Source organism: Penicillium cataractarum (genome assembly GCF_028827025.1).
Source record: "Penicillium cataractarum strain IBT 29864 chromosome Unknown utg000008l, whole genome shotgun sequence".
NCBI classification, from domain to species: domain Eukaryota; kingdom Fungi; phylum Ascomycota; class Eurotiomycetes; order Eurotiales; family Aspergillaceae; genus Penicillium; species Penicillium cataractarum.
In genome coordinates this window covers 3,367,479-3,394,770 of record NW_026622744.1, presented here as the reverse complement: position 1 = coordinate 3,394,770, position 27,292 = coordinate 3,367,479, and the positions used below count along the sequence as shown (strand labels likewise).

Genomic DNA, 27,292 nt, shown 5'->3' with positions numbered 1-27,292 from the left:
TACCTGTATATTCGATTATTCAATCTCTGTTGCATGTTGTTCTTGCGTTGTGTATCATTGGGCATCCATTGCTTTTTTTTCAAGTACATTATTCTCGTATAGACGGGAGATTGCGAAGGGATGTTGCATTTGAGCTGTTCACATGGGAATGGGTTGTGGATCCTCGGGACCCTTTGATGGCTGTGTTTTATACACCTTTTTGCTCGCCCGTCTTGACTGATGAGGCAAATTGACGATACTCTCTCTATATCTGTGCTATCCATGGGCTCTATTGTAATAACATAGGGTATACTACTGAATTGCTTTGAGACATTGGCTGTCATAGGATTATTCGCCAAGTATGAGTGGGACGATCATGACACACATGAAGTTCGACGAATACCTCTGAATCCCCCTGCATAATCATCGATTTATCGAAATATCAAAATATCGTAATCATAATTCTTATATGTCCCATCATCCCAAAGACAGGCCATCCCAATTCATAAATAGTTTACTACTAACTTCGTTTGCAGTGGCCCTTTCCCGGAAACGGCCTCCTCGGGGCTTGGAGGGGGCTAAAGCGGAAGTGGACCTTGTTTATCCTTCTGGCCAGCTCGCCTTCTCTCTCTTCAGCCCCATCCTCCTCTTTCTCACTTCACTTTTCTTTTCGTCTTTTCCATTCTCATTTCCAGCGACCTAGCTGTTGGCTCTTTGCGACCTCTGCGGTCGCTATGATTCTTTAAAAGCCTTGTTGCTACCTTTCACTCTCGTTACGAATTCGACCACGCTGGTATCTACTGACCTATCGACCTCCGACCTCCGACCGCCGTCTACCAACCGACCCATCCTCATTCTAACCACCAATACCTTCCTTTTAATTCCTTTTCTAGCCCATTTGGCTCCTCGTCCAACATGGACACTGCCACCAGCACGGGCGCCAAGCACGACGCCGATCTGCGCCGGCGAAATGTCCCTGACTCCGGGAAAGCCTCCACACCTACCGTTACGGTCGAGCACAATGTGAAAAAGACCAAGCCGGGCCAGGTAAAGATATATCGAAGCGTGATAGCTTGGGCTTGCGCTAACACACAGTTCTCATATAGTCCCCCTCTTTCCTACATGTTCTCGCTGGCTGGGAACCGATCATTGCCCCGATCCTCCTGACAGCTCTGGCTTTGTTCACACGACTCTACCGCATCGGTCGTTCGAATATCGTTACCTGGGATGAAGCTCAGTATGGACAGCAACCTTTTCTGTGTGCGATAGCACTCCCCCAATAACAATGGCTGATACGGTATCTAGCTTCGGAAAGTTCGGCTCCCACTACCTCAAGCGCGAATTCTACTTCGATGTACACCCACCTCTCGGAAAGATGCTCGTTGGTCTCTCGGGCTATCTTGCCGGCTACAATGGATCCTTCGAGTTCAAGTCCGGCGAGAAGTACCCCGAGGACGTTGACTACACCTTCATGCGAGCCTTCAATGCCATGTTCGGCGTCGTGTGTGTCCCTCTTGCTTACTATACCGCCCGCGAGCTGAACTTCCGTCGGGCTACGGTCTGGCTGATCAGCTTGATGGTTCTGTGCGAAAACTCCTATGCGACCATCTCCCGCTTCATTCTTCTGGATTCAATGTTGCTCTGCTTCACCTTCACTACGATGATGTGTTGGGCCCGATTCCACCGCCTGCAGCGTGCCAGCTTTTCGCCAGAGTGGTGGCTCTGGCTTTGCCTGACTGGATTCAGCATTGGCTGCGTCTGCAGTGTGAAGTGGGTTGGGTTCTTCGCCACTGCGGTCGTGGGTCTCTACACTGCTGAGGATCTCTGGAACAAGTTCGGAGATGTCAAGATGCCGCCGGTGAGGATACTATCGACGATAATTGATCAGCTGGGAATATGTGGCTAATGATATATTCTTAGACTCTGCTTGCCAAGCATCTCTTTGCCCGCGTGGGAGGCTTGATTGTCATCCCTCTTCTGGTTTACATGTTCTCGTTCTACCTGCATTTCACCGTCCTGTCCAACAGCGGTCCCGGTGATGCGCAGATGAGCTCTCTTTTCCAGGCGAACCTCCGTGGTACCGAGGTGGGCAGAGATAGCCCTCTTGAGATTGCTCACGGATCCCGAGTCACCATCAAGAACATGGGTTATGGCGGTGGTCTCCTGCACTCTCACGTTCAGACCTATCCCGAAGGCTCGAACCAGCAACAGGTTACCTGCTACCACCACAAGGATGCCAACAATGACTGGTTCATTTATCCCAGCCGCAACGAGCCCGAATATGAGGCCGAGGGCGATCTCAAGTTCATCGCCGACGGAGACACCATCCGCCTCATTCACGGACAAACCGGTCGTAACCTGCATTCCCACGCTATCGCTGCTCCGGTTTCCAAATCCCACTACGAGGTTTCTTGCTACGGCAACATCACCATTGGCGACGACAAGGATCACTGGAAGATCGAAGTCGTTAACGATGCGGCATCCCGTGATCGTTCCAAGATCCGCACTCTGACCACCGCATTCCGACTGCGCCACCCATCCATGGGTTGTTATCTCCGGGCTGGTAATGTCAACCTGCCTCAGTGGGGTTTCAAGCAGATTGAAACCACTTGTGTCAAGGAGAACAAGCCTGGCGATGTCTACACTCACTGGAATGTCGAGTCTCACACCAACGAGCGCCGTAAGTCTAACCAGACCTCCCTACTATATGCCCGAAATGAGGTAGAACTCCGACTAACAATATGATTCACAGTGCCCCCTGGTGACCCTGGTTCCTACAAGTCGCCCTTCCTGAAGGACTTCATCCACTTGAATGTTGCCATGATGACCTCGAACAATGCCCTGGTTCCCGACCCTGATAAGCAGGATGACTTGGCCTCCCACTTCTGGCAATGGCCGATCCTGAACGTCGGTCTGCGCATGTGCTCCTGGGATGACAACGTTGTCAAGTATTACCTTCTCGGCAACCCTCTCGTCTACTGGGGAAGCACTGGCGGTCTTGTTGGCTTCGGTCTCCTGTTCATCTGGTACCTTCTGCGCTGGCAACGAGGATACAAGGAGCTTACCCAGCAGGAGATTGACCATATCCACTATTCCGGCATTTACCCTGCCATTGGCTGGGTTCTGCACTACCTTCCGTTCATCATTATGGCTCGTGTGACTTACGTCCACCACTACTACCCAGCTCTCTACTACGCTATCATCACCTTCGGTTTCTGCGTGGATTGGGTTACTCGCAGAATCAACGCCACGGTTTCCGCAGTGGTGTATGCCGTTCTCTATGCCGTTATCATCGGGCTGTTCATCCACTTCCGTGCCATCGTGTTCGGCATGGAGGGCTCCAACCAACAGTGGGCCCATCTGCGCTGGCTGCCCGGATGGAAGATCGCGAACTAACGGGACTGAATATGAACCGACTGCAGACCCGAAAAACAAAAGTACGGGATGCTTTTCTTTGTTCTCTATGGCTGAGGTAGAGGTGGTTGGACCCTTTGCTATTCTACTCGATGTCATTTTTTCATTTTCTGATATGGGAGACTCCGGGAGGCTCAAAAGGGATTGGATCATTCACAATGGCGAGGACGTTGCTTATCTTGATGGATTATGCCTTTGTAAAGATAGTATAATTGATCTCTTTCACTGGATCATATATCATATGTACATTCTCTTGCAATTAGTTGAAGCTTTCCAGCGCAAAGTAATCGCACTGGGGGGCAGTTTAAGCCTGCATTAAAAATCCGTCCCATCTGGTTCTAGCAGCAATTTCCGGTCCAGCCACTGCCTTTGCGCATCGCATCATCCATGCCCAAGGTGACCGTTCTTGGAATCCCTGCATGAGCGCCCCCCGAAGCACCGAATCCTTTGACTCCGCTACGCCGGTCATTAAGATCGTATCTACCCGCTTCGATATTGCGGTAGATGCGCTCAGCGACTTCCAAAAATGCGCGTTCGACACCATCTCCCGACTTGGCACTAGTCTCAACGTAGCGAACGACGTTATTCAAACGGCACCATTCCTCGGCCTCCTCCTGGGTGACCTGCCTTTGATTGGAGCCCGATTCCTGACCGGCCAAATCTGTCTTATTTCCAACCAAGATGACCACAATACCCTCCTCTGCAATCTGGCGTAGATCTTGAAGCCACTGCGTACATGACACGAAGGTCGATCGTCGGGAGATATCAAAGACGAGGAGAGCACCGGAAGCGCCTCGGAAGTATGAGCGGGTGATCGACTTATAGGTCTCTTGGCCAGCAGTATCCCAAAGAGAAAGCTTCATTCGTTTCTGGCTGGGGGTCTCTTGTGGTTTCCGGGGTGGCGTGGGGAGGCCGCCGGAGGTAGTCGAGTCCTCCGAAGGGTTCTCGCGGGCGGCGCTGCGTGGAATTTCATCTAGCCCTAGCTCCTGCGATGCAGGGGGTCCAACCGGGACAATCCTCGATCCGAACTCAACGCCGATGGTGACATCGTGAGTAGGGGAGAAACGACCTTCGCAGAGGCGAATGGTGAGCTATATACACAGCTTGGTTAGCACGGTCTTGGCCGGGGTATCCGATGTACTAAGCTCACGCTGGACTTGCCGGTGCCCGAGTCACCGATGCAGACAAGCTTAGCGATGTAATCCCATGGCTGTGACATGGAGAAGAGTGTGTCCAACGTGGATACGGTAACCTGTCGTGCGCGCAGCGTCAGGAGTAGCCTTGTTATCGGCGGGATCCCTTATCGCGCCGCTGAGTCAGCTATCGGGGCCTGACCTGCCCGGATGACGCTTGCATCACCTGAATGACCGGTCAACCTTCACCTTTTAATCTCTCCCTCGTCCTGCCCGGCTTGCAAGATCGGGTAGTTTCAAGACCGGGGATCACTTCTTCTACTATCTTCTGAGAGAAACTTGAGATCTCTCCTATTACTCCTTTCATACCCCAGCCTGATCTCCCGAGAGTGGGCCATGTTCTCGGAATGTATGTATACGGTATATCCACCATGTGTCTGGGTGCCTAGCTTACTGGAGTGTTCCCTCCTGCAGATGCCTCACGCTTCCTCGCTCAGTCACAGTCGCGAGTCGCATCTCGACCAGACGAGCTTCAAAGAACCGGTCGTGCTCCTCCAAGTCAACGCCAAGGCAGCACACGACACCCTTCTTCACGCTCTTTCTTAAGAAGCGGTGACCCATATCGACCGGGTGCCTCTCAGATCTCCAACTTCCCATTTGCGTCCCGAGCATCGGCTCAACCGGCCCCTTTATTTTACAGTGCGACCGACGAATTTCGGGAAGAAGATGACGAGACTGAGCGGGAGCGAGAGATTGCGGACTTCTACGCTTTGCAACGGTCAAGGCGGCATTTCGGCGATAGCAACTTGAGAGAATCTTTAGAGAACGATGAAGATTCGAATCCCTCCGTGGAATTGGAAGAGGGTCAATCTCGATATGATGAGCGTCCTGGAAATGGGAACGGAATCAAGAGCTCGTGGCGAGGCGAGAAGAGTATACCTGCTCCTCGCCAATCTCGAATTGCGACCGTGGAGGAAGGGGTGGAACAAGCACCCGAGTCATATGCGAGCCCTAGCAGTAGTAAGACTAGAGGTAATCTAGTCGACGTCGGGTTGGAGGATTCCTTTCGAGGTGGGCTTGACGATGCCGATCTTACGCCGTCTGAGCTCGCAGGCGACGAGCCGCCCATTCAACGGTTTCGAGAACGTCCCTCGGTCAAAGATGACTCGTTCGGATTCAACGTATCCGGCAGTCCTGCAGAGCAGACTCAACCATTATTCTCCTCGGCTGCACCGCGACGGTCGAGCTCTACGAGTTCATTACCCGCATCGATCTCGCCTCTTACGTCCGAGACTACCATGCATGATGCTTTTTGGGGTCAACTATTCCTAATCGCTCTTGCAGGGTTATTTGCAACTGCTTTCCTGGTCTACCTCCACACGTCAACCCCATCGTCTGGTGACAAGTCACAATGGGGGGACACCATTTACTTCACTGTCCACGGGTCTTATTTCCTACTGGGCATCTATACTCTCGTATCGATTTTTGTCTCCCTGATCTGGCTGGCCCTATTACGATCTTATGTGCGGATTTTGGTGTACATGATCGTCGTTGCAGTGCCCATCATTCTATACTCATTCTCTTTGTACCCTTTCATCTCGAGCTTCAAGGGTGCATGGAATGGGACCAGCTTCCAAGACAGAGTGATGCGGTGGGGCTCTTTCGTTCCTTTCGTGATGGCGAGCTTATGGATATACAACGTCATCCGAGGGCGTCGAGCAATCGGCAAGGCAATCGGCGTGCTCGAGTTTGCATGTCGCATCTTGGCTGCAAACCCGGAGCTACTTGCTCTCGGCCTGGTTATCCTTGCCTGTGTCGTCTCGTGGACCTGGATCTGGATGCTCATGTTTACTCGTGTGTTCCTCGGCGGTCATCTATCAGGATCGAGATCTTTTATCATCGATTTAAGCAGCTGGTGGCTCGGTGTCTACTTTGTGCTTATCTATCTTTGGTCGATTGGAGTGATTGCAGGTATCCAGCGTGCCGTCACCGCAGCCACGGTCAGCCAATGGTACTTCCATCGTCTGGCAAGCCCGGCGCCCACTTCGAGGCAGATTGTCCAGGCAGCAATCGTCCATGCTACGACTACATTGTTCGGCACGATTAGTCTATCACGTCTGCTTGGGCTGCTCATTCGCCTACCTATCCTCCTTCTACCCAGCCGACTATCCTCAATCATCAGCCTCTTTGCATACTCCCTTATTCCTACCCCTATCGTGTATCTAACGAACCCGCTCTCTCTAACGTATGCCGCGATCCACTCGCAGCCGTTGGGAGCTTCGGCACGAGGGTTGAGTCAAATGACCCTCCTCGCACCATCAGCCGCTTCAACATCTCTCCACCCCGGCGCCTATTCTCGCTCACCAGGAGGAACCTCTTCTCTCCTTTCCTACCGACTTTCCAAATTGATCCTCCACGCTACCCGCTTCATGATGTCTCTCGCCCTCGGGTTCGGAGGCTGGGTCACAACAGCTCGAAGTCTAAACACAAGCGGTACCATTCGAGGCAGTATGTACGCCTACGTAGTCGGCCTAATCGCAGCAACGATTGGCTGGAGCATATTGGGTGCCATGGAAAGTGTCATTGCAGACATCGTGGATGCCGCCGTGATATGCTGGGCAAGCGAGGTCGGCGTTTATGGACGAGAAGCTCGATATTGCCGTGAAGCAGGGTGGCTATTTGGAGATTCAAATTCGGATTTCCGGCGCGAGTACGGGGAAGTCTAAGCTTTTCTTATGATCATGATATTACTTTCTTTGATGATTGTTTTCGCTTCCTTCTCTTCTCTTGAGCGGATATCACATTGCAATTTGGGTTCTAAATGGTAGTCTATCACAATAAAATGACTATTTATATAGAAAGAAATACCTCTCTCAACCCGAACAAGATGGAATGATATCTATCCCATGCTGGTATTTGCCAGTATGACCCAAATATCTGACCCAGCTTAGGTGACTAGGATAACCGGGTCATTCCTCCATTCCTTGGTCCTAGAAGTATACCAATACTAAACAAATCAAACCACTGATAAAGTTGATCTGCATTGGCCGTGATATATCTTAACATCTCAAATAACTACACCTGAAAAAGAAAAAGAAAACACATCCAGGGCTCATTGGTATCATGGGGAGGAAGGAAAGAAACAAAATCACTCAAAATGCACACACCCCGAGACGCCGAATTACTTGGGAGCTCGCCTCCTCAAAACGGGAAGAGAGAAAGGGAGAAAAGCGGAGGATTAAGAAAACCAGGTGCTAAAAAAAAGTGACAATTGGGAATCTCGCTGGATAAGCTTCAAAAATAAACAATCCAAAGGCTTAAAAGGTCAAAGGGTTAGGCGGCCTTGCCATTCCACGCCTTCTTGTGTGCACCATTCCTTTAGGAGAGACCGGCCGAAGCGGACTACTTCGATGGGTGGAGTGGCCGCTCCGAGAGGAAGGAAATATTCACCGGAGTAATCACCTGGCTTTAAAGATGCTTTGCCTCGCTCGGTATATTCATGAGAGCGTCGGGACCAGGTGGTAGGGAAGTCTCGACTGAGGACATCCTCAGAAAGACCGCGGGAACCATCTAGCCACAACTTCTGCGACTCCTTGTAGTGTTCCAAAAGGCGACTTTTCAGCTCCGCGAATTCCTTGAGGCTCTTCTTATTCTCGTCCGCTAACACGGTGTTGCCGTCGCTGCCCGGCGTGGGAACCGGTGTATGTTCTCCGGGTAGCGGAGTGACGGCGAGACGTTCGAGGTCCAATGCGTGGATAGTATCGTAAGAGACTGCACCTAGGAGCTGGCACAGACTATGCAAGACCGGAAAGGAGACGCTGTTTTTCTTGACGGCGCGCCAATATGGTATAATGGAACGCCAGGCGGATGAGTCCCCTCCTTGTCGAAGAAGAGCTTTCGCTTGATCGTCGGCCACGAAGGCGAGGACAAAGCACATGGTCGCTTCGAGAGCAGTCACGACGGCCAGTTTCTCGTCGGTGGCGGAGGGTCCGTTATTATGTCGATCAGCAGCATGTTTCAAGTCTCGACCCATTTTGGTAAAATTCTTGAAATCTTCCTGCCAGGCCCTCCGCTCCTGATCTCGCCGTTCGTGATTCCGGGATCGATCTGGTTGGGAGGGTGATGCCTTGGAGACAGGGTCGACGGAGAGACGTTTAGTGGCTGGATTGACGGGTGTTTTGCCTTCACTGTCCAAAAGGTCGCTTCGACGGTTTCCATAGCCCTTGAGATCTTTGACGGGTGTTAACGAGGTCGTCTTGACCTTATCGGGAGTAGGTAGGTGAGATTTCTCAACCGATGGTCGTGGTTCCTTCAAGCGGGCACTGCTACCGCTGGGGCCGGGCGTCGTTTCAGTAGCGTCAAGCTTGATCTTGGGTTTGACTCGATCGGACGGTGGGGGTTTTTCACGAGTGGACACAGGGTCTTTCCTGCGATCGACAAGGGGAGCCTCATCCGCCTCGGTGTCTTGACCCGACGGCGAATCTGCACGGTGGGCTTTCCTTTTACCAGAAAATTTGAGCAGACCATCGACTCGTCTGCGATTCATCTTGCCGTAGCGCAATTTCACAATCAGACTCATCCGGGAGGAATGGGAATCCTTTGTCGGAGCACCCGTGCGGCTACTCTGTTGACTCGAGTTGCCGCCACTATTGGAGGATGTAGGAGTTCGAGAGTGACCTATATCGTCTCGCCTCGGCTTTGCTGTTGCATTGTCACGCCTGGGAGAGCTTTGGCCCGGCGAGCTTTCCTTGAGCTGTGCCAGTTCCTTTTCAATCTCTGGGGGGAGGGTCGGAGACAATAACCGCGGCAGTCTGGGTCCCGGGGCCCGGTCTGGACCCGGCGAAGGAGGAAGGGTTGGAGAGAGGAGAATTGGGAGTGATTTGGCAGGTGTGATTTCTTTGCGCGATTCCTTTTCGGGTGATAACCGTGGCCTCTTGGAGGAATGCATATTGGAATGCTTTGTCGCGTGGGAACTCCCTTGCTCGGTATCCGTCGTTGGGGGTCGCTTCTTGGCCGTTTTGGAAGGAGAAAGGTCTGGGAGTGGTTTCGGGGTATTTCGATGCTGCAATTCGGGCTTTCCCTGCTTCTCGTGTTTCTTAACGGGGTTGGGGTTGGGAGCGCGCGGTGTGTTGTCGCGCCGGTCCGAGTTGGAACGGTCCCGGCCTTTCTGGTCATGAATTGCAGGCGATGGGGAAGGGGCAGCCCCGGTTGTCTTCTGGTTCTTATAGTCGTTCAAGCTGATCTTCTTCTTCGCCACGGTTTCTCGGGGTTGCTGCTCGGTGGTTGTCCTCGGACCCGAAGGTTGATCTAGCATCATGCGACCCGACTCGTCGGACCAATCGCCCACGGCAGCCAGTAAGGAATCGGTGTCGTGGTGTGTCAGAAAGGTCATATACTGAAGTTGCTGCTCGTCGTGGCTAAAGGGACGGTCATGTCCCACGGCCCAATTGCTGTTGGCGGAGCGAGACCCGAGACGGAACGGCGCATTCGTTGGGAGGGTGAGGAGGTAGGGATGGAGGGGGAGCACGTCGTCGGAGAGTCGTTTCAATCGGCGGTCAAGTATCTCCAGGTCGGAGGTATAAGGCTGGCTCGCGAGCTGGGAGAGTGAGGTATCCGCGGAGGGGGCTGATCGTTCACCGACATCGCAGTCCGCGGGGGATGTGAAGGGATTCGTGAACCATGGATCAGAATGCGCGCGCACGAGCCAGAGAAGAGGGATTAAGGTCGTGCGGAATAAATCGAAGGAGTCGAGGGCGTTGAATGCTCGAGCTGTGGTGGACGCTGGAAGTATGCGCCGGAGGTGAGAGGAGGAATCGGGTGCGGGTCCAAACACATCGAGGCGAGGGCGCGCGTGCGAGAGAGAGGGTCGGAGACAGGGAGAGCGGGTCAACGAGCACCGCCAGAGGAGCCTCTAAGGCATCGTAAAGGGTAGTTGGTACCTTAAAAGTGATAGGTTGGAAGAGTTGGGGGAGTAGAGAGTGTTCAAGACAAGCAGGTTGAAAGGGGCCGAGGAAAGGAAAAGGTTTGGGAGTTCAGGACTTGAAGAGTCTCAAAGAAAGTTCCCAGTCTCAGCTCTCCTGCCCGCCTCGCCGCTTTTAGCAGGGACACTAACATTTGACACTTGATTTACTACTATTACTGCAACAGTAATACTCCTTTATACTACAATCATAAATATTGAATAATATTCTCCTTGACTCCAGTTTACCCATGGCTATGCAGCAAACGCCCTCTGCTTTGTGATGATTGAAATCACAACTGCATCACTATGGAATTGTTTGGGCATATGACCACATCTATTATAGTTACAGTCTCGAAATGGACCTATAAAGTCTCTACTATTTCACTGCCGAGAGCTTATTCCAAATATTGCAGAAGTCTAGCTCTAACAGTCACTCTTTTTATTGATCCTCGGTCACTATATCAACCCCCGTTGTATACTCTGTAGATGATCTACATATCTACTTTATAAAATGCTATATATATCAAACGGTCCCCTTCCCTCTATGACCGATCGTCATCAGCAAACTTCTCCCGCCAGAAAGCCCGATAATGGTGCTGCTGCCCCAACTCCGAAATCTCCTTGACCTCTTGAGGGGTCAACTTAAAGGTCAACACCCGCAAGTAACTAGCCAAACGAGTTTCCTTGCTACTGGTAGTGATAGAAATCACATCCTGATCCAAGCACCAGCGGAGCAAGATCTCGGACGGGTTCACGGCATACTTGGTAGCCAGACCCTCCAGCAGTGAATCCAGTGGGCCACCGGCGGCACGAGTAGCTGGCGTAAGACCGCCATAGCTGACGGTCTTGATACCCTTGCTTGCCTGCCAGGGCACCAGGTTGCCGTGCTGAAGGTAGGGGTGGTATTCGATCTGGTTCACGGTTGGAATGACCTTGGCGGTTTCCAGGACCGTCTCGAGGTGGCTCTGCAGGAAATTGGAGACGCCAATGGACCGGGCCTTACCCGAGGCCTTGACCTGTTCCATGGCAGCCCAGGCAGCTTGCAATTCCTCCTTGGTCTGAGCAAAGAAGGGTTGGTGGACAAGGTACCTTGATACAGAACCCGGCACGTCAGTTAACAGGTCCAAGGTGCAATGCATTGCTGCAGACAAAAGACATACAAATCAACATAATCCAGCTGGAGCTTCTTTAGACTAGCATCCAAAGCGGCGGGAATATCTGCCATGTTCTGGTTCACTTTGGTAGTGACGAACAGCTGGTCGCGTGGGAGGTCGCATTCCGCAATGGCCTGGCCGAGTTCTTCCTCAGTACGGTAGACTTCGGCACCGTCGAGGTGATAATATCCCAGCTTCACGGCACTCTTGGCCGAGTCAACCAGCTCGCGGTTGAGATCAGAGTCGGTCTTTTTGAACCATGCCGTGCCGGTACCATAGCCGATCTGGTGGGGGTAGAGGGGTTGACGTTAGTAGATTCACACAGAAAGATAGAGAGCTAATGGTTTAGGAAATCAAATGGAGGGCCATAGAAGATGTGAAGTGTGAAGTTAATACTTACCACGGGAATGGAGGAGCCATCGTTGAGCTTGGTAGAAGGGATAGACTGTGAGGTAGCCATGGTTATATACAAAGTGATTATGGAGGAGTTACAGAATCGAGAGCTGGTAAATGGGGAAGTGGGACATACTTAAGCATTCCAATTAGCTTGAATCACGAATTAAACTCTCCAAATAAATCATTTACCGATCGACTTTCCCACGTCCAGTTGAGCCCACCCGGAAGCGGGTCATTTCCGCCAGAAAAGAGGAGAAATCCAACGATTAACCGTATAACCAGGTTGCAAGCAAGAATATGAATTAATAGTATATACTAGCGGAGAACTACAAACTCCCAAACTAGCTAGAATTACCGAAAGTTTACCCCTCACACTGACATAAGTATATGATCGGAATCCCAACTCAACAAAGAGTCTTCTGTTCGGCGCAGAACTCTTCCGCGGGCCAGACGAGTCGCGATTAATAATTCACATGATGTCATCCGCTCTTGACGCGGCAGTTTATCAGATTCACTCCCAAGTATCTAATTATACTAGATTCTACACCTGAGAACTCTCTATGCCTGCAATCCCGGCTCGTATGCTTCGTGCCTGCGGACGATCTCTGTACATGACATCCGCACCATCATCACTCCATTCGACTCGGATCCGCCTAGGCCAAATGGCTTCCCATCTCTCCACCACCAGCAACAATAGCACTATTCCGGCCGGGACAATGTCCCTAGCAGACTTGCCGAAATCTAACGTCTTCACCTCCAAACTGCCGGCAGACCCGGCATTCGAGACCCCCGAGGCCTCTCACAAAGCCCCGCGCCAGACCCTGGGCCCCCGCATGGTGAAGGGCGCTCTGTTTACCTATGTCCGGCCGGAACTCGTCGAGGAGCCGGAGTTGCTCGGAGTGAGTCCGAGGGCGATGGCTGATCTGGGCCTCAAGCCTGGGGAGGAGCAGACCCCGTCTTTTCAGGCGTTGGTTGCGGGGAATGAATTCGCCTGGTCCGAAGAGAAGGGGGGTGTTTACCCGTGGGCGCAGTGCTATGGTGGTTCGTTTTCAGTTCTAATCCTGCAACTACAAAAGAACAAAGAACACTGAACATTGACAACTAACTTATCATCTATGGATAGGATGGCAATTGTAAGAGGTCACCCGGATTCTGTCTTATCTCCCAATGACTCAGTGGAAGGAAACTAACAGCTACCAGTGGCTCATGGGCGGGGCAATTGGGAGACGGTGTAAGCTATCTCTTTGGACCAAAGCGCACCAAACCCCGCGAAAAAGGGCTAATTGATTCATAGCGAGCAATCAGTCTCTTCGAAACCACCAACCCCGAGACTAAGAAGCGATATGAGCTTCAATTGAAGGGCGCCGGAAAGACGCCTTATTCACGATTCGCCGATGGCAAGGCAGTTCTGCGCTCCAGCATCCGAGAATACATCGTCTCCGAGGGTATGTTTCAACCACAGTCCATTAGTGTACCCCTCCAATACAGCATGATGCACCTACTAAATCCATCTAGCTCTCAACGCCTTGGGTGTGCCCACTACCCGCGCACTATCCCTCACTCTCCTACCAAAATCACAGGTCCTCCGCGAGCGCATCGAACCCGGCGCAATCGTCGCCCGATTTGCCGAGAGTTGGCTACGAATCGGCACCTTCGATCTCCTCCGCGTCCGCGGTGAACGAGACCTAATCCGCCAACTCTCCACCTACATCGCCGAAGATGTCTTTGGCGGATGGGAAACCCTCCCCGCCGCAATCTCGGTCGGCGAAGGCCAAACCGCCGCCGAGATGGACGACCCACCCCGCGGGATTAGCCGCGACGAGATCCAGACCCAACAAGGTGTCGACGAGAACCGGTTTGCACGACTGTATCGGGAGATTGTGCGGCGGAATGCAAAGACCGTTGCTGCATGGCAGGCGTACGGGTTTATGAACGGCGTCCTCAATACAGATAATACCTCTATTTTCGGGTTATCTATGGACTACGGTCCATTTGCGTTTATGGACAATTTCGACCCCCAGTACACACCCAACCACGATGACCACATGTTACGCTACTCATACAAGAACCAGCCCAGCATCATCTGGTGGAATCTCGTGCGACTAGGCGAGTCACTCGGCGAACTCTTAGGCGCAGGCAACAAAGTCGACGACGCAACCTTCATCAAAGACGGTGTCAGCGAAGAAATGGAAGCGGAACTAATCAAGCGCGCGGAAACAATCATCGAACGAACGGGCGAAGAATTCAAAACCGTCTTCCTGAACGAGTACAAGCGGTTAATGTGCCAGCGTCTGGGACTGAAGACGCAACAGGAGTCTGATTTCCAGAAACTCTTCTCCGAGATGTTGGATACGCTTGAAGCGCTGGAGTTAGATTTCAATCATTTCTTCCGCCGACTGTCTGGGCTGACACTTTCCGAGCTGGAGACTGAGGAGAAGCGGGTTGCTGTCGCATCGGTGTTCTTCCATGCCGAGGGATCCGGGGGGATTGGGTATACCGAGGAATCGGCCCGAGCTCGAATTGCTAAGTGGCTGGATAGTTGGCGGACTCGTGTGCTTGAGGATTGGGGGAGTGATGCTGATAGTGAGAGACAGGTTGCTATGAAGGCTGTCAATCCTAACGTGAGTTCCCCCTTGGAGAATATGATCCCATATTTCATGAATATGCTAACTTATCTCTTCGAATTATAGTTCGTGCCTAGAGGCTGGATTCTGGACGAAGTGATTGAGAGGGTTGAGAAGAAGGGTGACCGGGATATCCTGGGACGAGTGATGCAGATGAGTCTGAACCCATTCAATGAAGAATGGGGACTGCACAAGGCAGAGGAAGAGCGATTCTGCGGTGATGTACCCAAGTACAAGCGTGCCATGATGTGTAGCTGCAGTTCTTGAGGATCACACCCTACCCCTCTCGTCTTGTTGTAACTAGTCTAAAAGATTGAATATCATGTACATACTACAAAGACACCACACATCAGTGACTACATACTACAATCCTACAAATAGGAGCATCATCGAGAGTCGTAGCCATGCATTTTCCCCATGCACCTCAGTATCTCCCGTAACGCGCCCAAAGAAGATCAAAATTCCATGCATACCCAATTTTATTTGCAAGACCAAATGACCCACTGCAGCCCCTTCCAACCTCTTCACTTTTCCACGCGAGGAAAGCCCGGTAGACACAGAAAAGTAAGAAAGCAACACTTTCGCAAATCAAGATCGGAATCTCAATTTAGGACAAGATAGGAGAAGAAAAAGAAAAGAGGCACAGGGAAGTAATTCAAGCCCCCAGAAATGCAAAGGAAAAAAGAAAGACCCATGGTCGTGATTCAAGCCGTGAGTGATAATACAAAGTCAAAAAAACCCGAGGGGAAATAGACATCTCAAATCGTGGCGCATGCAGAAAAAAGGGGGGGGGAGTAGGAGAAAAGATAATAGGGAGAGGAAATCATTCGTTTTTTGGTTCCGGCACTCCTAGATCCCGAGGAGGACAGGACGAGAGAAGAAAAAAAGACGTTGCAGGTTCCAGCAAAGACATTTCGAGTTTTTTAGTTGGGGCAAGCGGCCTGGACGTGGCCGGGCTGCTTGCACTTGTAGCAGACACGCTCACCACGAGCCTCGGTGCTGCAGTCGCGGGAGACGTGGCCGACCTCGCCGCCTGTTCGAGAAGAATGGGTTAGCCAGTGTTCAGACAGAGAGCAAGGGAGTATTGAAGGACGCAGAGGGTACTGACAGTTGTAGCACTTCTGACCCTGGGTGCAGTCACGGGCCATGTGGCCGAAGCCACCGCAGGAGTAGCAGGTCTGGGGACGGCCGGAGCCGTAGGAGGAGTAGCCACCACCGTAGTTACCACCACCCTGGGAGCAGTTGCGGGCGATGTGGCCGACCTGGCCGCACTTGTAGCACTCCTGGCCACCACCGGAAGCACCGCCGTAGCTGGCACCGCCGCCCTGGGGGCACTCGCGAGACAGGTGACCGGTCTGGCCGCAGCGGTAGCAGGTGCGCTCCTTGGGAGGCTCGGGGCACTCGCGGTCTGGAGGAGGTGGAGAGGTTAGTTTGGCAATTTGTCGATGACGCGCGAAAAGGCGATTAGAGGTCGTTTGCGATGTTACTTACTGACGTGGCCCTCACCACCGCAGTTGTAGCTATTGGAGAACATAGATTAGTCGGCGATTCAATCAATGATGTTGGCGGGGAATGATAAAAAAAATCAGGGACTTACCAAGTGGGGGTTCCCTTCTTGGGGCAGTCCTTGGCCTAAACATCACATCGTGTAAGTTCCCGAGTTTATTTTCTTTTTCCAAAAAAAGGAAGAAAAGGATAGAAAAAAGATTCTTCCAAAGATCCAGAGCGCTCTCAACGAGCTCTCTGCTCTCTGGAGATCCAATCCAAGTGAAGAGGACACGGCATCTTTACCTGGTGGGAGGCGTCACCGCCTAACGGAGAAGAAAAAAATGTCAGTCAAAAAAAGAAACCCAGGCGCCACGAGGAAATCGCGGCCAATGAATGATAGTGGGGGGAATATAAAAGCACGTAGCCCGCAAAAATGCATAGCGCAGTGCGATTATACAAAGGGAGATCAAAAACGCAGTTCACTGCAGGGACCGGTGTCCACGGCCTCGAGAGCGATCAGAAAGACCGTCCCTTGAACCGCGAACCAGTGTGCGTGTCATAGGCGAGTTTGAGCAAAGGCTCGAGGGACGAAGAACGTACAGTTGTAGCAAGCACGAGAACGGGGATCCATTTTGGCTAGATGGGGGTATATAGGTCGTCGGGAACGAAGAAAGGGAGATTGAAAATAGTTGGATGAAGAGGGAGGGGGTGAGGGGAGGTTTTTTTTTGGTCGGAAGCGGGATTGAACAGGCGAGGAAATTTGTAGTGCGGGGGGGGAAGGGCGGGAAGATTTCTCCCTCAGAAGTCAGGCAACTTCCAGAGTTTCGCCAGTTGGTTATATCCCCCCCAACAAACATTCCTCACGTCAACCACCACCCTCACTCTGTGAGACTGGTTTGAGACTGGTTTGAGATCTTGTTCGAGATCATGAACCGCCTCTTCAGGATATGAGTCCTGGAAAAAGGGTATGCGCCTTGGTCAATGGGCATGTTTCACTCTGCATTCTGCACCTCTCATCATACATGTGGAAGACTAAGCTCCCATACTTCAACAATACATCAATTCAGCACGCCAATAACATCTCCTCCATATCCATCATCTGATATGACTCCCAGTCGGGGATCAGCCAGAAAGTCATGATTCCAACAATCGCCCCTGCCCGCAGCTTGTCCACTGGAACGAAGCTTCTCAGCCGACTCGGCCAACTTGGACGTGGGATGCTCAAGCTGCAGGTTCATTGAACCCGATATACCAGCTCTTGTGGTTATTGATCCTCAATAGGGATTTCGAGTTGAGCTGCAATACCATTCCATTTGACCCCGTTGTGTGGAAGAAGAGGTCGTCATGCTCGTAATCAACATGGACCGCAGTGAGCTGCCAAGCCACCCCTGCAAGGTTGAATGGTGTTCCAAAAGGGCCTGAAGTCAGGGGCTTCTAGATCACAGCCTGGCGACAACAGAAAAAAAAAGATCGGGGGTTGGGCAATTTATAGCTGCGCAAGAGTACCCGCCAGGGTCCCCAACTGCTCGCGGGGCAAGTACCTTGTGCTACGGGGCTTGCGCGACCGGATCTTTGCCCCTGCGTTAGCGCCCCCCCCCCAACCAGCCAGGATGCCGTGATTTTGGATCCAATGGTCGAGCGACTTGCCCATCTTTGGGAATCGATCGGGATCGTCGATCCATCGTGCAAATTCATTGGGGTTGCCCCCGCCAAAAGCCTCTAAACTACATCCAAGAGGGCTTTTCCATTAGAGCTACGTGAAATCGTAGCATTCCAATAGCTGCGTGCCAACAGTCTTCTCACGGAGCAACAGTACTCGCTCGTCATCAAATCCAACACATCCATGCATAACGGACACCTCGTCGGGCGTACCAGTGTCAAGCCCCGAATCGCTCAGATCCCCCCGAAGACTACGAGGCGCAGAGTCCAATTCTGATTCATCGCGATCTTTGTTCTCGGGGTTGACTTGGATGCTGTTTTCCTCTTGCAATAGTTGCCGGCTGCCGAGGGAGCGCACCGCTGGCTCGAGCTCCCAAATACGAATCTCATCGCCACGGGAACTCACAGAGACCGCTTTCCCTCGGTTGGTCACTTGTACAGCGGATACCGAAGATGTATGTCCCCAAAGCCGCTGACCGCCACGAACGAAGAGACGGTGATGGTCTGACACCACCAGGTACATGGTCAAGGTGTTGTCCGCATGCGAGGTCAGTAGATAGGGATGAGAGTAGGACATGGAGGTCGGTGGGCGCGGATGCACAATTGAAGGTGCTACGGGGGCTGCCGCAATATTTCCATCGCTCGGGTCAGCCCCCATTGAATGTCGTCGAATGCGTGAGGCTGTCCGGCCTCGTGATTGCATGGCACCGTACTGGGAATCGACCGTACTAGCAAGTCGGGATTCCAACTGCTGACCATTTTGGTTGAACCGCAGTTCTTGAATGCCTAAGGACCAACCACAGCCAATGTGGAAGAAACTGTAGACAATCGTAGCGACAATTTCCAAGCCAGATGTGCGGAGGGAAAGGGTCATTGGTGCCACCATGTTAGCTGCGTCGAGCGAAGCCAACTTCCGCAGTTTTGTAGCCTCGCCAGTCTTTTCGGAAACGTGGGACGAGACCCGGAGATTGTACAACGAGAGGCTCTTGTGTTGGGAGACAATCAAGAGATATGGTGAGGATAAAGCTATGGCGGTGATGGCGCCATCCTTGAATCCGATGTGATCAGACCGAAGGCGTAATCGGGACGTTTCGATGTCGAAGACATAACGATTGAAGTGACCGTCATCAAACCCAACCACAATTTCCTGTTCGCCGTCTAGCTGGCTCACCGCTAATGCGGTTGGACAAACAGTAGCCTCCCCATCTGGCTGTTTTGGAAAGGGGACCTTTGCCAGGCAGTATGCGGGATCCTTTGCATACCATGCTCGAAGGCCATGTGCCGTGTCCGCCGTAAAGACAACTCCCGCACAAAGCTTGACCAGTACGGGAGGGGCAGGTGGATGAGGAAATTCGACTTCAGTCACTCGACAGACTCCCGTGGACCAATTGTGACGAAGCCGATATTGTCCTTTCCAATTAGTGGCCTTCCCCTCCTCAGCTAGATGGCTGTGATCAAGCCATGTCGAGACCTTTGGCGAGTACTCTACTTTCGGCGGTAGTGATGACCGAGTCACATTCGCTAAGCGACGAGCTCGAGGGCGAACCCACTGTGAATAGTACTGTCTTTTCCACAATTCAGAATCGCCAGCAAGAGTGTGGAACCGACGAGACAATCTAGATTCGGAAATTAGTACAAAGAGTGGAGACATAGATTCAGATATTAATATCATACCTTTGGCACACATTCAATGACGAGATTGGGAGAAACGACAGGATATGGAGCAGTAGTTCATCGCTTAGGGAGGATAACCGATCGAGCGGGGAGGTTACAGCATCACGATATCTCTTGGTAGGGGGAAGATCCAGCTGTACATCATCTCTCCGGCGCTTGGACATGCTGCTGAAAAGCCTCTAATCGCATCAAGTGGACATGACCTGCGGTGGCTGTGAGGCAAATACACAATGATGGAAAGCTGCTGATGCTTCGTCAGAAGGCCCCTTATCGGCAGCCGATAAGCTGTGGGTGAAAGGGCGGTCTGGAAAAGCGGTGTATGTACTGCCCCTCTGACGCGTGCTGGCGATCAAGTCGCGTTTCACGGATCTTTTGGCGAAGGTGCTTCCCCACGAACCCCGATGGAGATTCTAAAGGACCTGCATACCTCTATTGTAGAGGCGTGCGAGGTGTCCATTAGGAATGCTCAACAAGAACTCCAGTCTCAACTTGCTGCTCGGGAGGCTCGGGTCAAGGAAGCCGAGGCGAACGCATCAATTGCCCTCGAGGCTCAGCGGGCTGCCGAGCAAAGGGTCGAAGAGCTTCAGCGTGAAGTAACCGCACTGCGGAATGAGCTGATCACCCACAACGCCGATCCGAAGGAGCTTGAATCGCCCATCGAAACAAGCAACCTCGAAAGAGAATTCGCACCCAAGAACATTTGGAGGACCGATCTATTGGAGGCAGACCAGCTACATGACATCCTCAAAGACAAATACACGACACTCTATACCGATCTGCAAGCATTTAGCCGGAGCTGGAGCGGTCTCAAATCAAAGCTACTTCAGCATAAAAAGAAGCTTCAGCTTTGGGATAAACAATTGAACAAGGATTCATTCACGATCCTACTGGACAAAGGTCCAGTCACATTCCAGAGGGTGCTTGACACAGATGCGACTGTGAGAAACCACCGGAAGTCACAAACTCCAAATATCAGGACCCAAATACCCTCCGTAGCTCAAGTCTCAGGACTTGTCTCCAACAATGGCACGCCTCCTCGGAACTTGCCAAATCGGACGGATGCAAACCCGCGCATCAAAATCGAAGAAAGCAGCCAACAGATAACTGCTCCTACTCAACCTGTGGCGACAGCTACGCAAAATACCTCTGCTAGTGGTGATATTCTCTCGTCGGAATCCGGTTCAGACGTACTCTATCCTCTGCCCAATATAGAGACGAAAAAGAGGAAGAGGGTCCTTCCATCCGCTCAAGCAGAGCCTAGGCAAGGCGCCCCTGAACGGCCTGTACTTGTCAAGGCCGAGACGATGTCATCAAGTCCAATGCACCAAGCAGCAACTCTTGGCTTCGGTGGGCATTTCCCGAGCACCCAAGATCTAGATGAAATTGGTGGTACCGTGCCGACACCCACGAAGCGACATGCTCACCGAGAGGTTCATTGGGAAGATGAAGGGGAAGCATCAACTTCCAACACACAGAATGTTATTCCAGATCGCGAACCCCAACATCATACTGTACTGCAATCAGTTGATGGTAATATTCGATCACCTAGATGCTGGGGGAAGGGACCCGAATTGAAAAAACGGGGAGATTCAAGCGTACGGGCTCTTCTCATGGCAGAGGATGGAGAACGGGGTGATGACCAGGATCGCTCTCAAAAGAAGCGCGCAAGGAGCGCGGCGGTCATCCAGCACGAGACACCCAGGGCCAAAGCGGATGGAGTAATCACTCGAGATCGCCTGCAGGGCCTTCTAGAAGGGGCATTGCCTTCTAAATCGCCCCTTCGTTCTCCCCGAGAGGTTTCAGGCCGCATCCAGAGCGGTGGAACTTCCAATACCCGTCAAAAGAGTAGGACTACGAAGTCTGCATCTCCGTATCTGCACTCAGAACCAGTCGACCAACCTTCTCAAATGGGTCCGGAGGTACAGCCGGATGAAGAACCATACCGATCCCGACCTCTGCATCGCCTGAATCTAGGCCATTTCAAAATCAATCCAGCCAGGAACCAAGGCCTCGATTATGCCTACGATACAGTCGTCCGTAAGAAGGATGACCGAAAGTGCATGTCAGGCTGTACCCGTCCTGGCTGCTGTGGAGACCGGTTCCGTGCAATGGCTCGCATGGGAGTCCAGGGCACAAATGCCTCCGCAGAACAGCAGGAGGAGGATCAGCGGATTCTCGAAGAGTACGTAGGCGAGGACCGGCATTTACTCGAGGGGATGAGTGACAAGGATCGCGAGAATCTACTTGTTGAGGCTCGGGCACGAGCCCTTGCCAACCAGTATGGAAGGCATCGGCATACTCACCAAAGAGCTAGGAGTCCCCCAGGATTCTGGCGAACTGAGATGCCTTCTACCCAGGAGATCGAGGCAGACCGAGAAGCTGCTCGGAAATTAGAGCGAGAGAAGGTCGAAGAGCGGTACCGAGAGGCAATGCGACCTGGAGGGCTCTGGACCTGGGCTGATGAGTGATTGGTATGAATTGTATAGTAAGAGGATATGAACGAATTTGAATAGAATTGTGAAGCACATGAAAAAGATTACTGTTTTGAAAGAACTATACAATGATGAGCTAATACGTACAGGATGCATGGTGGACAAGAAACGCAGAGTACTTTGTAAAAGCATCTTATCAGTACACCAACCTTGAACCCTGTACATAGTATTAATGTCAATACATTTCCTATGTCCAATATGTACGGAGTCCTCCGCCAGCCGCAAGCATCAACCTCGGCCCCAGGGGCTTGGCAGTGCCCCGTGACCTCCCTTACTGCCGCCAACCTCTCCCCCGGACTTCGCGAACTCTCCGCATTGATCGGTCGCATCGTGCAGGATCATGGAGACTGTTCGCAACATCCAGAATCCCATCCCTCCGGTGGTGCTCCAGCCATCTAAATGGCTGTCACTCTATGAGGACTTTGTCGCAAAGAACTCCAGTTCAGTTGGCTCGGTCGAGTCGGCGCTGAGGTCATTGACCTACATCATCCCAGGTAAGATAGGCTTGGTGTTAGTTTACAAGTAGTTGATCCCTGACATATCATCTCCCCTCGTGTAGGAAGATATCGCGAATCCGAAATCCCTTCAGAATGTGGTAAGTTTGGAGATACCTAATACCCCTGTGGCGATGCGGGGCGTCTGACATCTAACCGGTTCATGTAGTGCACTCCGGAGTCCAACTTCTATCGCTATATCATGATTCTCTCGTGTCACGAGTCATTTCCCGACTGCCTTCAACAGTCCCTCGACCACCGCCTACCCCCCATGCCCGATACACGAAATACTGGACCACGCGCTCCTCGCTATACCATCGAGTTGCCGTCGCGCTGCAAATGCTCCAGTACACAGAACTACTCTGGGAGATGACGGCGCGGCGGCGCGGGCAGAAGACTAAATGGCGTGTCGTTGTATTCCTTGAATTTGCCAAGGCAATCTGTCGCCTGCTCTTGCTTCGACTGACCAACTCTAGACCGTTGGTCAGTCCTCCCCTGCCGGAGCGAGAGGTGGACCCGCGGTCGACACAGGGAGAGGAAGACCAGAGTGACTGGAATGGCATGGAGACTCCCACGAGCGAGCGCTCTACGGACATTAGCTGGACCATGCCCCGCACAGGGCTGTCCTTGCCATCTCTCCCGGATGTGAACGACGTGTCGAACTATCTTATCTCGAAGGTTCTCACTGCGGATGATATCAAGCCTCCGAAGGCGTTGCTTCACCGTGTCACTGGGCAGGGACAGTTGGCAGAGGTGTTGTACATCCTGCGACCAGTCGTTTACGCACTGGCTATGCAGCGATGGAGCGGAGATCGCCGCAGCTGGCGACCATGGCTGATTGGATTCGGCATGGAATATGGGTGCCGGCAGCTTGCGAAGCGCGATTTCCGGGAGCGAGTTGCGGGTGGCCTGCGTGGTCTGACCGGACTCGAGCGGGAGGAACTCCGGAAGCGTGGATGGTCGATGGGTTGGTGGCTGTTGCGAGGCGCCTTCTACGAGAACATCACCAAGTGCGTATTAACAAGCAAAGAGATACCCCTTATTGGTCACAAAACTAACGATATACAGATCATGGTTGCACAGCATGACCGGCAAGATGAAGGGCAAGCCACTCCTGGACTTGGTGGGCAGTGTTGTCGAGGACTACGAATACCTCTGGGACAACTACTACTTCTCGACTGCTACCCTGTGATTTCCTTATCCCTTCACCTTCTCCTCATGATACCCAGCTTTTTACTACACCACTGCATGATTTGATTCCAACGACACTTGCGTAATTGGACGCCTTTCCTTTGTTAAGATTGTATTGTATTGCCTTGGATATGCCTGATAGGGTATCATCATTGTTATATATTAGCTTCATTACGCCTTTAATCCCATGCCAAACCCAATGCATCCCATCATATAATCTCTGCTTGTCGTTGTCCAAACCAATCCCGTAATCCATCCTTGCTCGAGCCTTTCCCGGGCCCCGACGCTAAGAGGAAATCACTCAGCATGCCATTCCCCTCGTCGTCATCTGCAGGCCAATCAACTCGTGCTCCGCCCTTTTGCTCGAGCATCTCCTTCGCAGTACCCCAGCTGAAGCGACACTCACTACCCCAGCCAAACACAGGATCCATGTTGCGTCGGAGCCAGCCGACACACTTGGAATCCGAAGGATAGCCACTACCCCAACCCTCTGGGGCCGCGGAGTTGTCATCGAGCTGTTGCGCCTTGAGAACAGACTCATACAAGACTTCCAACGCGACGTCACGCGTCACTTTAGCAGCCACACTAGCCGCACTCACACACGGATACAACGAATCTGCCTTCTTCGCCACGGTGATTTTAATGGATGGGAAAATGCGCTCGAGTTTGGCTTGGTACGTAGCGGGGTTGCCAATTGTGTCGATATATATCTCCTGTACATTGACAGCATGATCTTGCAGGACTCCGCGAATGATCTCGATTGTCGCGTCCATGGCTTGCGCATTGAGGTTGTAGACTGCAGCGCCTGGCTTCATCATGCCGGAACCGATATCACGCGCAGACAAAACCTTGATCGCATATCCGCAGGACTCGTATAGATTTTCGCCGGGTGTATTGATCAAACGCATCAAATTGGCGCGTACGGCGGGCGTGAGGACCTTGCTGTCGTCGAAACTGTGCTCTTGTGCTAGGAGGGAGTGGTGAAGCTCAAGAGGCAGATAGAACGCGCCGTAGACCATTGGACCCAGAACTGGACCACGGCCAGCTTCGTCAACACCAAGGACACATGGCGTAGGCTCTGTCGTCTGTGGAACTGTAGTGGATTTGTCGTAAGGTGTAATTCCGGCCGGGCAGGGCGTGTAGTATGCGTAGGAGTCTCCGGAGAGTAGACGGGCAGTGTCTATGCTGGGAGGAATAAAGGACATGGCATCATCGGATGCATTGACAGCGGTATCCTTGCCCATATTGAAAGAGTAACAATTGAAACGAGTGTAATTGTGGAACAAGAGAATAATCTGCGGAATCAACGTTCAAGAGCGTCCCAAAAGTATGCCGACGCGTCGACCGTTCGGGCTTAGCGGCGGGCGCGCGTTTCTCCCCAAATTCCACTGCAGTACCGCATCATTCCTCTTTCCTCCCCCTCCTCCACCCGCGCTGCGTTGACCGGCTCTTCTACTTTTTACTCTTTAACAAGCCATACAGAACCCTCTAATTTGGTGAAAATTCGGTCGCTTACCTTCTGTTCATCATGGCGCGTGGTTCCACGAAGCCCCGCGACCTCGACTTCTCCAATGTGGGAACTCATGGAAGGTAAGTCGCGATGTTGGCGCTTGCTTGAAAGAGTTACAATATTCTAACGCAATTGATGCGCTTAGACGGACGGGTCTCACGATGGAGGAAAGGGAGCGCGACGAGTATGGAATGGAAGAAGTAGACGGTCTATTCTCGTCTCCTGAGAAATCACCCGCGAAATTAAATGGATTCTCTCCTGCGGACGACGACACTGCCAGCTCTGAGATGTCTATTGAAGATGGTATGCTACCCTACGGAGTATGCGCGCGGACTTCTTACCAATTGATAACTGACATATCCAATCTTCTACGTGATCAGGCAATGCGCCGGGACCTATGGATTTTCTCAGCACTTCGAATAACGCGCGCGGTGCTTTTCTACCCCCAGCATCTCGATCCCCTGCAAAATTCTCTCGACGATCTCCTGTCTTGCGATCCTCACCAGACGATAGAGAAGACCTCGTAGCGTCTAGCCCATCGGATGGTAGACGTCTGTCTTTTGCGCGAGGCGACCCAACTCCCTTGACCAATCGCTCAGTGAATGCAGGCGTATCAAACAACAAGAGCACTGCGCGACAAAAGGGAAAATCACGATTAGTAGCCACGGAAGCGGCGGACTTTTCTGACGGCGAGGGTGAAGGCGACGAGAATGAGGATGCCTTTGCTGCTGGGCAGGATGATTTCAGCGATGGCTACGACGAGGGTGATGAAACTGTGATGCCGCTTGAGGAGGAACCAGCGGATGCTACGGCACAAGACCAGAGTGAACCAGAAGACGAGGTGTCCCCGGCACCCGCAGCCTCGCAACAGACAAAGACGACCGTATCGAGTTCAAAACAGCCTAAAAAGGGACCCGCAGCAAAGACTACAAAGGCGACCAAGGCTGCTACCAAACCAACCGGGAAACGACGTCGCATTGCGAAGACTCAGCAAGCTGAAGAGAACGAGGAGCCCGCCGAAGCTAGACCAACTAAGAAGCCAAAGACCACTGCCGCCGAGAGCTCTCAAGCCCCGCGCGAGCCCTTGGACCCGGAACTGGACCGAGTTGTCGAAAACTATGCCCAGCGTTCGGGCCCATTGAAGGGTCGCAGTCTATATATTCTCAAGCGCGAAGACCCCAGCAGCAGCGAGACGACTCACACCCGCTCTGGACGAGTTTCTGTACGCCCTCTGGCATATTGGCGCAACGAGCGGTGTGTGTTTGGTGACGGAGAGGCCGCCGAGGGCCAACGATACCCTCTCTCCACGATCAAAGAGGTTATCCGCACCGAGGAGCTTGAACCAGATAGGCCGAGGAAGGGCAAGCGTGGCCGCAAGGGCAAGTCAAAGAAGCAAAAGGACGAGTCTTCAGACGAGGACGAGATTGATGACGATGCGGATCTTTGGGAGAAGGAAACCGGTGTTCTACATGGCTACGTTTCCAAATGGGACCCTGTGGCACAGACCAGCACGTCGGAGGAGGAAGTAGTAGGTATGATTTTCAGGTCCGGCTTTTACTATTGTCTTTGTTACTAACTCAGTCGTGCAGACATTGCATACGCACCATCTGGCTTCGAGACAAGGGAAGTCAAAGGCGCGTCATTCCGCTTCGCAAAACTGCTCAGCTCTTCATTCATTGGCTCCGGTGTCGTTGAGCTTCCACCAGATGGTGTCAAAAAGCCCAAGAATTCGAAGAGAATGCATATGGTGTTCTATGTCTGCTATGGCCGAGTACAAGTCGACATTTGCGGTGTGCAATTCAGTGCTGGCAAGGGATCCGTGTTCCAAATTCCACGAGGTAAGTACATTTTGACGATCATATCAATTATTCTCCTTCCACTGACATTTTCTCGGCAGGTAACTACTATAGCTTCCAGAACTCGCATGACAAGAATGCCCGACTCTTCTTCACCCAGTGCTGTCTTCCGGAGGGGAGTGAAATGCCCGTACAATCTGAGACTGCCACGCAGAGCGAGTTTGAAGCCGAGAGCGGCACATCGGAGCCCCCAGCCCCAAAGGCTCGAGGTCGCCCCAAGGGCAAGCAAAAGGCTAAATGAATGCTTTGATTGTTCTTTTCTGCTG

The 27,292-nt window shown here is 52.3% G+C and overlaps 12 protein-coding genes across 12 annotated transcripts; 6 read left to right on the top strand and 6 right to left on the bottom strand.

Annotated features, from left to right (window-relative positions):
- Positions 1 to 894: 894 nt before the first annotated feature.
- On the top strand, positions 895 to 3,375 carry pmt2 (uncharacterized protein; the record flags this gene model as incomplete). The annotated part of the gene is made up of 5 exons (XM_056703282.1): positions 895 to 1,026; positions 1,086 to 1,216; positions 1,285 to 1,837; positions 1,900 to 2,659; positions 2,732 to 3,375. 5 exons carry the CDS (start codon positions 895 to 897, stop codon positions 3,373 to 3,375), a joined length of 2,220 nt encoding a protein of 739 aa, XP_056552282.1.
- Positions 3,376 to 3,731: 356 nt separating this feature from the next.
- On the bottom strand, positions 3,732 to 4,612 carry N7496_010368 (uncharacterized protein; the record flags this gene model as incomplete). Its single annotated transcript, XM_056703281.1, has 2 exons — positions 3,732 to 4,484; positions 4,544 to 4,612. 2 exons carry the CDS (start codon positions 4,610 to 4,612, stop codon positions 3,732 to 3,734), a joined length of 822 nt encoding a protein of 273 aa, XP_056552281.1.
- A 310-nt stretch (positions 4,613 to 4,922) lies between these two features.
- N7496_010367 (uncharacterized protein) lies at positions 4,923 to 7,252 on the top strand (the record flags this gene model as incomplete). Its single annotated transcript, XM_056703280.1, has 2 exons — positions 4,923 to 4,935; positions 5,001 to 7,252. The coding sequence occupies 2 exons, from the start codon at positions 4,923 to 4,925 to the stop codon at positions 7,250 to 7,252; spliced, it is 2,265 nt and encodes a 754-aa protein (XP_056552280.1).
- Positions 7,253 to 7,851: 599 nt separating this feature from the next.
- On the bottom strand, positions 7,852 to 10,361 carry N7496_010366 (uncharacterized protein; the record flags this gene model as incomplete). Its single annotated transcript, XM_056703279.1, has 2 exons — positions 7,852 to 10,295; positions 10,358 to 10,361. 2 exons carry the CDS (start codon positions 10,359 to 10,361, stop codon positions 7,852 to 7,854), a joined length of 2,448 nt encoding a protein of 815 aa, XP_056552279.1.
- A 669-nt stretch (positions 10,362 to 11,030) lies between these two features.
- On the bottom strand, positions 11,031 to 12,102 carry N7496_010365 (aldo/keto reductase; the record flags this gene model as incomplete). The annotated part of the gene is made up of 3 exons (XM_056703278.1): positions 11,031 to 11,577; positions 11,649 to 11,926; positions 12,043 to 12,102. 3 exons carry the CDS (start codon positions 12,100 to 12,102, stop codon positions 11,031 to 11,033), a joined length of 885 nt encoding a protein of 294 aa, XP_056552278.1.
- A 496-nt stretch (positions 12,103 to 12,598) lies between these two features.
- On the top strand, positions 12,599 to 14,929 carry N7496_010364 (uncharacterized protein; the record flags this gene model as incomplete). The annotated part of the gene is made up of 5 exons (XM_056703277.1): positions 12,599 to 13,083; positions 13,215 to 13,269; positions 13,333 to 13,483; positions 13,554 to 14,659; positions 14,729 to 14,929. The coding sequence occupies 5 exons, from the start codon at positions 12,599 to 12,601 to the stop codon at positions 14,927 to 14,929; spliced, it is 1,998 nt and encodes a 665-aa protein (XP_056552277.1).
- Positions 14,930 to 15,585: 656 nt separating this feature from the next.
- N7496_010363 (uncharacterized protein) lies at positions 15,586 to 16,781 on the bottom strand (the record flags this gene model as incomplete). The annotated part of the gene is made up of 6 exons (XM_056703276.1): positions 15,586 to 15,695; positions 15,771 to 16,070; positions 16,154 to 16,182; positions 16,260 to 16,294; positions 16,454 to 16,473; positions 16,751 to 16,781. The coding sequence occupies 6 exons, from the start codon at positions 16,779 to 16,781 to the stop codon at positions 15,586 to 15,588; spliced, it is 525 nt and encodes a 174-aa protein (XP_056552276.1).
- A 1,122-nt stretch (positions 16,782 to 17,903) lies between these two features.
- On the bottom strand, positions 17,904 to 19,647 carry N7496_010362 (WD domain protein; the record flags this gene model as incomplete). The annotated part of the gene is made up of 2 exons (XM_056703275.1): positions 17,904 to 19,425; positions 19,484 to 19,647. The coding sequence occupies 2 exons, from the start codon at positions 19,645 to 19,647 to the stop codon at positions 17,904 to 17,906; spliced, it is 1,686 nt and encodes a 561-aa protein (XP_056552275.1).
- A 237-nt stretch (positions 19,648 to 19,884) lies between these two features.
- Positions 19,885 to 21,951, top strand: N7496_010361 (SAE2 C-terminal domain-containing protein; the record flags this gene model as incomplete). The annotated part of the gene is made up of 1 exon (XM_056703274.1): positions 19,885 to 21,951. One exon carries the CDS (start codon positions 19,885 to 19,887, stop codon positions 21,949 to 21,951), a length of 2,067 nt encoding a protein of 688 aa, XP_056552274.1.
- A 364-nt stretch (positions 21,952 to 22,315) lies between these two features.
- N7496_010360 (peroxisomal membrane protein PEX16) lies at positions 22,316 to 23,661 on the top strand (the record flags this gene model as incomplete). The annotated part of the gene is made up of 4 exons (XM_056703273.1): positions 22,316 to 22,469; positions 22,535 to 22,570; positions 22,639 to 23,479; positions 23,538 to 23,661. The coding sequence occupies 4 exons, from the start codon at positions 22,316 to 22,318 to the stop codon at positions 23,659 to 23,661; spliced, it is 1,155 nt and encodes a 384-aa protein (XP_056552273.1).
- A 208-nt stretch (positions 23,662 to 23,869) lies between these two features.
- On the bottom strand, positions 23,870 to 24,904 carry N7496_010359 (ribonuclease H2 catalytic subunit RNH201; the record flags this gene model as incomplete). Its single annotated transcript, XM_056703272.1, has 1 exon — positions 23,870 to 24,904. The coding sequence occupies one exon, from the start codon at positions 24,902 to 24,904 to the stop codon at positions 23,870 to 23,872; it is 1,035 nt and encodes a 344-aa protein (XP_056552272.1).
- Positions 24,905 to 25,188: 284 nt separating this feature from the next.
- N7496_010358 (Cupin domain protein) lies at positions 25,189 to 27,267 on the top strand (the record flags this gene model as incomplete). Its single annotated transcript, XM_056703271.1, has 5 exons — positions 25,189 to 25,250; positions 25,316 to 25,473; positions 25,551 to 26,702; positions 26,760 to 27,008; positions 27,068 to 27,267. The coding sequence occupies 5 exons, from the start codon at positions 25,189 to 25,191 to the stop codon at positions 27,265 to 27,267; spliced, it is 1,821 nt and encodes a 606-aa protein (XP_056552271.1).
- Between the last annotated feature and the right edge of the window lie 25 nt (positions 27,268 to 27,292).